General features: G+C 43.7%; 1 protein-coding gene across 2 annotated transcripts in view; it reads left to right on the top strand.

The window, feature by feature from the left end:
- Nucleotides 1-785: 785 nt before the first annotated feature.
- The window catches only part of LOC137434168 (uncharacterized), a 43,037-nt gene continuing 32,321 nt past the window's right edge, over nucleotides 786-11,501 (top strand). Inside the window, exons 1-3 of one of the 2 annotated variants that reach the window (XM_068126897.2) lie at nucleotides 786-907; nucleotides 1,146-1,626; nucleotides 3,407-3,858. In XM_068126897.2, coding sequence (XP_067982998.2) covers nucleotides 905-907; nucleotides 1,146-1,626; nucleotides 3,407-3,858 — 936 coding nt within the window. In that variant the 5' untranslated portion in view covers nucleotides 786-904. Of the gene's footprint in view, nucleotides 908-1,052; nucleotides 1,627-3,406; nucleotides 3,859-11,501 lie in introns of those variants that run through there. The other variant, XM_078786231.1, reaches the window with a different exon arrangement.

Below are 11,501 nucleotides of genomic sequence, written 5' to 3'. Positions count from 1 at the left end.
ATTACACCATATGTCTTACTAATTCATGTAAAGGTACAACAATGTCTCCTAATCTCGTCCTGAATGTTACAATCTCCTCCATCAGCCTTACTTCATTGTGGGAAGAAAAAGGAAGGTTCGAGCGTTTGTAAGAGGAGGATGCGGATGGGGAGGGGGAGATAAAATGGAAAGGATGTTGGAAAGGGGGGGAGAAAATGATTGCATGGGGGGATGGATTCACCCTAGCTACATAATACGTAGGCAAAAATGGCAGAATGTATGACGTCATCTTAGTCAAATAAATGGCCTTCGGGAAGCTTGGATCAAGGCTTTCATGAACCGGCTGGCCAGGACTGACGTTCGACTAAGTGGATGGGTCAGGAATTTGTGATTCGTTCAGTGTTCGCGAAGGACACCTTGGAGATCTTTATTGTCCACGAAATAATGTCGGTAGACAAGACGCCCAGTTCAACGTCCATCCGAGGGACATGGATGAATCACTGGGCCTATGAAACACCAGGATGGCAGTTTATAGCTGGGTCGAGATTCAAACCCAGGTTTGACAGCTTCGAGGCGAGTAGAAGCCATTTTACTTGTTGGATCCTATCTTCCTGGACTTCTTGGATGACCGCAATCCCTTTCAAACCTATATCTCTACTTTCCTCCCTCTTTAACCCCCACATCCTGTTTTAGAATGTGTCAGGTGTTATCGTCGCTCAACAAGTCCCTGCAAGAATGATAATAAAGTTGTTTGTTCTCATCTCGAAGGCAAAGTCAGCACAGTTCAACACATGATCCCACAGGACAATGGCAGGAAAGGAAAGCGACCTTCCGGCCATGAACAGACAGAGGGGACCCAACGTCTCCAAGTCCATGAGGCCGCAGGACGTCGGAGCAGTAATCCTGGGAGACCCAGAGTGTGCAAATGGTAAGAAACGTGTCCGCGCTTTACTTGTAAGTCTTCCCTTCGCCATAAAATGCTATTTCCTCTTTTTCAAGATAAATTGCGGTGTCAGAGCAACCTGGCAGGCCTAAAATAAGGTGAACGATGCGTGATTTATGGATGTAATAGCACGTGAGCTTGGGTGTTTTCTTCCATACGGTGATGCCAACTGTTCCCGGATTTCTGATGAATCGGCTCAGCATCCGCTCACTTGTCTTTGCAGCTCGCCATGCTCTCCCTACGACTTATTCTCATCATTTTGGCCTCCTTCGGCGAACGATTCACCTCGTCGCAGGAAGCCTCAGGCCCAACGGCCTCTCCAGTTCTTGCCACCTCGTCGGGCACCGTGGTCGACATTCCCTGTCTAGCGAGCTGCCTCCTCCACACCGATCAGCTGAGGATCACGTGCCCCGTCCAGTCGAGGGTTTCACCTCCGAATACTCAGCTGCTTCAACTGGACGAGAACCTGCTGTGGAGTCGTCCGTCGCAGGCGTTAGAACGCCAAAATAACATCACTTCTTTGCATCTCAAGGGATGCGGCCATACAAACTTCCAGGAAGCTGCCTTTCAAGGGCTACAACATTTACACTACCTCTACATGAGCAACTTGAGTTTGGGGAACCTGCGTGACGGCATCTTTGATGGACTGGGGCATCTCTCCTTTCTGGACCTGGACAACAACCGCATTGCCAACATTACCCCGGGTATGGACATGTTAGAAAATGCTGTAAAATGACAGAGATCATTACCCTGGGCTCGCGAAGCGAAAACTACTCCCCATGGGTAATAAGATATGTTAATGATGATGTCATCGGTTCCTTCGTTATGACGTCATAATTCGATAAAAACAACACTTGTCCATCGGATCATTATTTTAAAAAATTCTCAGCAACTGTTGGTCTGATGGACACGAAATTTTCACCATAGGAACGCCCCTCCTTTGGAATATTTTAATGATAATCATGACGTCATAGGTCATGTGGTACAGGCGCGATCTTGGAAAAACTGAAAAACGTTGCACCTCTATATCTCAAAAACCGCTCTATGGGAAAAATTGGAACGTGGCTCATTGTAAACAAGCGTTACGCCTCGGTCCCCCGTTGGTGAAGTGATGTGAGTTGACAAAGTGGAAGACGCAGAAAACATGCTATGATATGATATTTCGCTCACAAGGTTCAGACATACATGGAGGCGGCCATCTTGGATTTTGACGTGGCGACCCAATTTACAATAGCGTTCTTCCTTATGCCGAGATACACCCACACACCAAATTAGAAGTTGGTACTTCGCTTATTTTTCAAGATATTCATCTCACAAGGTTCAGACATACATGGCATCAGACATACATGGCGGCGGCCATCTTGGATTTTGACGTGGGTTGCACCCACACACCAAATTCGAATGCGGTCCTTCGCTTACGCACGCACAAAAGCACGCCCGCACGCACGCACGCACGCCCGCACGCAAACACGCACGCACACACGCACGCACGGACACACGGACGGAGGGGAAAGCCATAGTCCCCCTTTCGCTACGCTGTGCGACGGGGGACAATAACTCCATATGGGGAATAGGTGTTGTTAACGATGACGTCATTGGTGCCATAATGAAGTCGTCATAATTCGACTGGGACAACGCTTAGTCTGATCAGTAATTTATTGAGCATGATCTATGCAACAATTATATTAGAGAATACTAGCAACGGTACCCGGCCTACGGTACCCGGCTTCAATTGGGAGGCCCAAATGAAAAGGTAAAATATCAGAAATTCAAGGGTTTCTTATTTTAAACGATTTATATAAACATCCGTTAAATCATATGACATGCAAATTATCAAAATCTAAACAGTATTTGTAGAATTTCAATTTTAAAAACCACATCACTGTTCATATCGGTAAATATCATTCCATCGTGTTTCAAATCGTGATATCAACAGTGGAAATGGCTATGGCCCAATGGCTGCTGCATTGGTGTAGGATTTTTGACAGTTGTGGACATATACATTCTAAATAAAAGGATGAATGAATAATATTTTTTGAGCAAATACTCCTCCATGAGCCTCAACCTTTTAGAGAAAAAAAAGTTGAAAAACCAAGAACAAAAAAAATATTTTGCAAAAAGAAAAAAAAGATTCATGAGATATGGGATTCTTCGAACTAATAGGATCAATGATTCACATTTTCTGAGCAAATACACACCCATGAGCATCGACTTGGATTGAAAAAGGATATTAAAGAAAAAAATCTATTAAAAAAAAAAACATTACACGAATACATCCGTTGGGCCTCCGAGGCCCAATGGCTGCGTTTATGTAGGATTTTTGACGCCTGCATCTAAGGGTTAATGGAGACTTCATTGCAAGCTGAACAAATCCTAATTTTCCTTTGAATCCCCTAAAGAATTCTCACTAATCGGTGAATTTGACTGGAGAAGCATTTCCTTCGCACTCAACAGCTCCTTCTCTTCCTCTTTAACCTTCCGTAGGAATCTTTTTGCCTCTGAAGAACCTAGCCGGACTTCATCTTCGAGACAACCTTCTCACAACCTTGCATGACGACATGTTCCAGGGGCTCTCTCAATTGCGCTGGCTTTACCTGAATCACAACCGTATTTCGCAGATCTCCCAGGATGCCTTTCAAGCACCGTCCAAGCTGCGGCGTCTTTACCTGGAGGGGAACGGTCTTACGAGCGTACCGTGGAACGCAATCAACAAGGTCAAGCTCAGTATTCTCCACCTGGGCTCCAACCGTATCCACAATATCTCCAATGTTGATTTTAGGAAGTTGCGCTTCCTCAGAGAGTTAAAGCTTGACAAAACAGAGTTGGAGAACGTGGGTCCAAACACTTTTGTTTCTCTAAGACGTCTCAGGTCACTTGACCTTTCCAAGAACAACTTGAGCACGCTACCGTCCCTCAGCCAACTTCCAGCCCTTCAGGTACCCTAGATGTGTCACTTAACTTATCAATTAATAAATTATTTTTTTTGGAAACAAAGGGTATACCTTTAACCTCCCACGTAACATTACTAATTGATGCAGGTAGAGGACATCTAGGGTCATTAGGTCAAAGGATTTTTATCCACTTTGGATATTCTTTGCTCTTATTTCTCACGGTATGTCCGCATACAAACTTCCTTGCTGTAAATGGGAGAGACTAGTTCCGTGTCGATGGAAACCTTATGAAGGACGATGTCGCCAATCGTTTTAAGCATTGCAATCTCTATGGTAAGAGTTGACACATGATGCTAATCAGTGGAGCGTTCCACCGTCTGGGCCCCTGATGATGGAAGACCAGGAATTCTAATCGATTCACTTGTGTGCGGATTCGAATGAGACGTCGTATGAAATATAATGCGCTGTAAGGAATGTTATTATTAGAGTGCACAGGTCACAGACTTCCCAGAACACCTCATAAAGGACCTTTTTTATTTATTTAATTATTCACTTACAAAGTAGGCCACAACATTCAGGTAGAGGAAGTGAATGCGTAATATATCACACACACACACACACACACACACACACACACGCACACACTAAAATCACAGACCACAGTGGATTTTTTTTTTGTGTGTGTGTACAAGATCGAGGCTCGTGTAAGAGCTAACATAAATCACAAAAAGACAAACTGACACATACCACATAAGATAAAGGGAGCCGGAGACAAGATGGGGAGAGAGAGGGAAGCACACAAGCACAACAGCAGAGAAGAGGGACATCGGGAGATCTGTGGGAGGGAGAGGGCTTGGGCTAGGGGGGAGCAGGAATGGGAAGTGGGGGGGGGGTTGTGAGGTATTATAAAACACATGGACACTGCTCGGACTTCCAGGAAAGAAGTCGGTATTTCAAAAAAGTGGATCTGGGGTGAATTAACAGGATTAGAAAAGATCAAGGTTTTGGATGGGGGAAGATAAGAGATGGTGGTGAACAGCTGTTTTAAAGACCTGGAGGGATTAGTGGGATTGACGAGACAGAGGGAGTTTGTTCCAGAGGCGGGAGAAAAGAGGAATGAAAGAGTGAAGGTGAGCAGAGAGCCGAGATTTTGCCAGTTTCACCAGAAGAGGGTTGCAGGCAGATCTTGTGCGACCTGTAGGAATATTTGGGGGACAGAGCCCACAGAGAGCTGGGGGAGCAAGGCCGGAGAGGAGTCGGTAGAAGACGGAAAGACCACCAACCTGCCTGCGGTGAACGAGGGAAAGGCCCTCGGAGTTAGCTTCATCGCGGGAGATTCCAATGATTCTGAAAAGTTTGGTTTCAACATCGTGAAGACGAGCTAGGTGTGAGGCAGGAGCTTTATACAGCATTTTTTAAATATTATACAGCTTCCTGGAGTTCAACTTGATGAATATAATGCTTCAGATACTTGTATCCAAGAGATCTCAAAGTGTCAAGGGTTTCTGCTTGTGATGCACTTGTCTTGGAGTTTCTGCCTTTTGTTGTGTGTGTGTGTGTTAGTAGTAGTAGTAGTAGTAGTAGTAGTAGTAATAGTAATGCCCTCGTCCAGTAGGTTGCTCCGTCCTTTGGCGCATTGAGCGTGTTTCAGGGAGCATTACCACGCCGCAACCGACATGAGCGCCACTGTTGGCAAAATAAGGAATCGGGATCAAGTGTTTGGCACAGAATGGCCACATCTTCATTGGAAGACACCGTGGCATCATGATGGTGTTTAGGTGGATGACCCATGTGAGATTCTGGTCGTTGGTAGACTCGAGGATGTTGTCGACGAAGAACGAGGAGATTGTGCTTTCACTATAATCCAGACTTCATTTGAACATTACCCGTTCGTGAAGGTCATTCCATTCAATTGTCGCTCTCTTCCTCACTAAACATTCATGATTTGGATAAAGGAACATCAAGTCCATATTGACCCATGCCAGTCTCTTCCTGGAGAGAAGGCCTATATCAGGGTGTTGATCTCATCGAGCCGTCTCAATTTGGCTCATCCATGTTTTGGCTTCCCTTCGACTTTTCTCTGCATGCTCATCTTTTCCAAATTTATCACATCGCTTCCTTGTACCATGTCCAAATTGGTCTTCCCATAATTGAATCCCTCATACTCTTCCCTTAACAAATGCCACTTGCTCTTTTGCAATCCTCTTCCCAAATAGGACTTCAGTCTCCGTTATTATTTCCCATATAAAGGAAAGTCTTGCTTGTGCGGAATGACTCTGTGATTTTTACATTCACGAGCATCACCTTTTCCTTGGTGGGGGATTGTATATCGATCTCCCAATCTTGCCGCCATATTGGTGTGTGCCACCTGACGTTACAAAGCCGATTCATCACGGCTTTAATCACGTGGTATTTTGTAACGAATTTTCTTGATAACCTTTTCACATTTGGGAACGTCTCTCTCGCGTTACCATTCCGTCCGGGTTGTTGAAGCTCAACATGGATTTTTAGATGTATTCGTCATTGTCCCTGTGCCATACTTGGGTCAGAGAGGTTCATTAGCTGGCACTTATGTCGTGCCAGGTTATGTGTGACCTGCCATTTGTCTGCCCAAGTCCATTTTTATCAAATATGACTGCAGAAGAATGGATTAAGTTGTTATAAATGCGATGAAAGATGTGCAATGATCAGCAAATAGTCGCACCTCCTGACTTTGCAGTGGAGGCTGGAAGGTCGTTGATGAAGAACCGGCCAAAGATACCGTTTTGTGGATCTCTCAGATATGTAATCCTGCGAATGTGGGAATCATCCCACAACAAACACAATCATCTTCCTATTTCTACAAATGATTTAGGATAATTTCCATGACCTCTGTTGACCTTTCCAGGGCTCCTTGATACTGGACCTGTTTTAATACTGAATTGACGTCTTGACCCTGGTATGGTCACTTCTCATATAATACTGATTTCTCGTATAGCCTGGTGTTGGCTGAGCGGTTAGGGTGCCGGCTTGGGATCCTAAGATCCTGGGTTCGGAATCCAGGTCAATCGTTGAATTAACACCAGGGGGGTTGACTCAGCCTGTCATCCTTCCGAGGTCGGCAAATTGAGTACCAGCAAATTGAGTACCAGCAAATTGAGTACCAGCTCACTGGTAATTGGGGCACTGCATCAGCGGCACAAACGCGCTTCCAGAAAAATGATGCAACCAGCAGCCGCACCCTGCATACGAAACAACAACCTCTCATATAACACTCACTTCTCAAAATAGAACGGCATTCAGAAGAGAGCATACCTCCACCTGGTTGGTCATGCCACTCAATGGTGAAGAAACACTTTAAAAATTAAATATTTCTCATATCCGGATCCATATTCAGATCTTCACCATAAACGTAATCGATTCGTCCTTGTCAGACACCCAACCTGTCCACCAAGTTTCGTCCAAATCCATCCATAACTTTTTGAGATATCCTGCTATGTATCGTTTTTCGCCCCATCTCCCAATGGTGAAGAATCACTTTAAAGAATTAAATAACTCTCATGTCCGAATCCATATTCAGATCTTCACCAAAATCTAATCTCTTTGTCCTTGTCAGACACCCAACCTGTCCACCAAGTTTTGTCCAAATCCTTCAACAACGTTTTGAGATATCCTGCTATGTATCGTTTTTGGCCCAATCTCCCAATGCTGAAGAATCGATTTTAAAAATTCTAGTATCCGGATCCGGATCTTCACCAAAATCTAATCATTTCGTTCTTGTCACATACGCTACATCTCTGCCAAATTTCGTCCGAATCCGTCCACAATTTTTTGAGATATCTTGTTCACAAACGGACAGACAGGTGTGAAAACATTACCTCCATCCACCTTTGGTGGCGGAGGTAACTAGAACGCCACTCAGTAGAGCGCATACTCCCGCCGTGGGTCAAGTTGGAATAGTACGATTTCACCAAAGTTTGAGGGAGTAGTTCAGTGGCAACACAAGACAAGACAACACAAGACAGACACTGCACAGATATATATTTAGAATGTATAGAAGATAATGTTTTTAAAAAACAAGGCAATTTCACTTACATTTTCGGATTCAGCGTTCAATTCTATATAAGTGAGTGTATTTTGAGGCATGTGTGACTTCAAATAAAATTGTAAGCCAGACAAACGTGCGTTTCATTCCTTTGGGATACAACGTGTAAAACTGGCCCAAACGTGAAAACAAAACTCGCTCATTTTAAGTCGTACAAGCTAATGCGACCACTCATTCTTCTGGGAAGAATCTCGTGCACATGCTTATCACACTTATAAGTCACCTAAGTCTTTATAAGTTCATCAAATACTGACACCGCGATTGACATTCGCTGAGGTAAATGTTGATATCTCTGCTGAGGTAAAAACAAACAAACAAACAAAAAACAGTTTTAAAGCATTATAATTTCAAACGATAAATTTTATGAAACGGGGAAACCTAATACACACTTTGGTGGTTTTAAAATGACAGAATATGTCTTTATTAGAAAGAAAGAAAAAAAAAGAACCTTGAAGACGACGCTGCTAACAAAATACACCGCTCTAACGCATAACCACGAGTTTAAACTACATTTACAACAAATGTGAAAACTATTTTCATATCACAATGTTAAATATAGAATATATAGAAGATAATGTTTAAAAAAATGAGCCCTGTCTTCCAATGGTGAACAATCCTTCAAAAAATTCCTGGATCCGGAATAACATCCTGAGCTTCACCAAAAACTAATCAATTCTTCTTTATCCCAAGGGCAATCATCCCACCAACTCTCATCCAAATCCGTTCAGAACTTTTCCAGATATCTTGTTCACAGACACACACACACACACACACACACATGGACACGATCGAATGCATTACTCCCTGGCGGGAGTAATAACACTTCTCAAATAACACACACTTCCCATAGAACTCTTCTCAAATAACACTCACTTCTCAACACTCACTGCCCATACAACACTTCCCATATAGCATTGTGTCTATGCTTGCGTCAGACATCCGATGAAGTTTGATGTTGGGTGGTTTTGTCAGAACCAAAACAGGGAAGGTAATTCCAGCCCCCCCCCCACCTTCCTTAGGTTCTGGTGAATAAAGCGAGTAATTCCTTTTCAAAATAAACTAGCGGGATGGGGAGCAGGAGAGTGAGGATGCGGGAGAGTAGGAGGAAGCAGGACAGTGAGGTGGGAGCATGCGTGCGGGTTGGGGGTGGGAGTTGTATGAGGATCAGGGGGGAAGAGGGTGAGTGGGGAGCAGGACGACGGGGATAGGGAAGAGCAAGAGGGGGAGGGAAGCGTATTTAGAAAGAGGAGGTATTTAGAAAGTATTCACAACCCTTGACTTTTTCACATTTTGTTGTTGAAGCCCGAATTTAAAGTGGATGAAATTGAGATTTTTTTTTTCACTAATATACACATAATAAATACCCCATAATGTCAATGTGGAATTTATTTAATTTTAGAAATTTTTACAAAATAATTGAAATATATCCACAGTATATACTTGTAGCGATATACGCATCGGCTCCATGATAGATATACTTGATAATTGGAAGGAGATTTACCTGGAAATAGTCAGGTTGGACTTGTCCTTTCTCTTTTATGTTGGAAATACATTATTAATTTTGAACACCGTTGGGTACATACCTGTGTTAACCTTTGGCTGAAGAAGTAGGCCCTTCTGATAAACGAAAGGATTTATGATTGAGATTTCATCAGAACTTGTAACCTTTGCTGTATCGAGTACATTCTGCTGATTATGTCGATGTCACGTGGGTTGAATCTGCCACGATGCAATCCGTATCTGGGAATGAGCTCAAGTCATGTTAGACAAACATTTTCGTGGAAGTTTCTTGAGAACATCTCAGCTTTATCCTACGACTTGTTTGCTGCAACATTAGTTCATTATGAGGATATTCCTGATGTCTCGATGCCTCATTAGTCGTTTGATTTTACATCACAATTTATTACTTTGAGGATCAATTAATTAATTAGCCATTCGTCTGGCATACAAGTTGAAAATGAAAAGGGATGATTGTTCGGTTTAAAGGTTAAAATTTTGTGAAAAACATCGAGTAGAGATTTAATAAAGATTGTTGAAAAAAATTAACCCCCCAACCCCCACCCCTTACCACACCTCTTCCCCCCAAGCCCTCTCCCTCCCACAGATCTCCCGATGTCCCTGCTCTCAAATGTTGTACTTGTGTGCTTCCCTCTCTCTCCCCATCTTGTCTCCCTTTATCTTATGTTTTATGTGTCAGTTTGTCTTTTTGTGATTAATGTCAGCTCTTACATGAGCCTCGATCTTGTATACAAAAAAAAAAAAAAAAACTTTTCCAATGGTCAATAGCTTTTCCCATCAGGCCATGGTGTCACCAATCACCCCTTGTAGAAAGACAATGGGAAGAGTGTGGGGAGCATTTGTTGTGCAAGAAATGGTCAATTAGTTTTTACGCCTCCGCCCCTGAAGGTGGCCGGAGGCATTATGTTTTCGGGTTGTCCGTCTGTACGGGCTAAACCTCGTTTTTATCAGCAACCACATGTCCGATTGAGGTGGAACTTTCAGGGTAGGAGCGACACCCATGCAGAATATTTTTGTGATAATTGTGATGTCATAAGTCACGTGGTATGGCAGACATCTTGGATTAAACGCAAATAATTAAAAAATATTTTTCAGAAACCGCTGAATGGAAAAATTTGAAACTTGGCACATTGTCAAGTACTCCCAATGGGGAACAAAAGTATGATAATGATGACATCATAGGTCACATGGACATGGTTTCGCAGCCATATTGGATTTAAGCTAAACCTTTCACAAAAAAAGGTGCAAAAACAGATCCTAGCAACTAAAGACCAATCAGCCTTCTCCCAATTATCAGCAAGGTCATGGAATCCATCATTGCTTCGGAAATGAAATCTTTCCTCTTCTCCAATGGCTTGATCTCTGATCATCAATTTGGTTTCAGACCAGGTCACTCGACTCTGGACATGCTGTTTCTGCTGTCTCAACAATGGATGGAGGTCCTCAATGCCAAACAGGAAATTAGAGCTGTCTCCCTCGACATATCACGTGCCTTCGATACGGTCTGGCACCCCGCTCTGCTCACCAAACTCTCCTCCTTTGGTATCCATGGAAATCTCCACACATGGCTGGCGGACTTCCTCTCTCGTCGGAGCCAACGTGTGGCCCTGAACGGGTTTCTCTCATCTCCTCTTCCTGTTCAGGCTGGAGTTCCCCAAGGCAGTGTTCTGGGCCCTGTGCTTTTTCTGGTCTTCATCAATGATCTCTCTGACTCTCTTGAAAATCCTCTCTATCTCTTTGCTGATGACTCCACTCTCTGCCACTCCATTCCTCATCCCTCAGATCGGCAGTCTGCAGCCTCCTCACTCTCTGCAGACCTGGACAAAATCACAGACTGGGCAAACAAGTGGAACATGTCTTTCAATCCTGACAAATCTCACACTCTTACGATGTCTCTCCGAAAAGACCGACTGGACAACCCTCCCATCTACTTTCTGAATAATCCTCTCCAAGAAATTCTGTCACTCAAGCTTTTGGGTCTCACTATCTGCCATGATCTTTCCTGGGAAAACCACATTTCCAAGCAGGCCTCCAAAGCCAGTCGCCGACTGGGCATCCTCCGTCGTGCGAAGTCCTTCCTTGGCAC

This window comes from Myxine glutinosa, chromosome 10 (assembly GCF_964187855.1).
Source record: "Myxine glutinosa chromosome 10, kmMyxGlut1.1, whole genome shotgun sequence".
Classification (NCBI taxonomy): domain Eukaryota; kingdom Metazoa; phylum Chordata; class Myxini; order Myxiniformes; family Myxinidae; genus Myxine; species Myxine glutinosa.
Note: the sequence above shows the minus strand (reverse complement) of the source record. Positions and strands in the feature narration are given on the sequence as shown.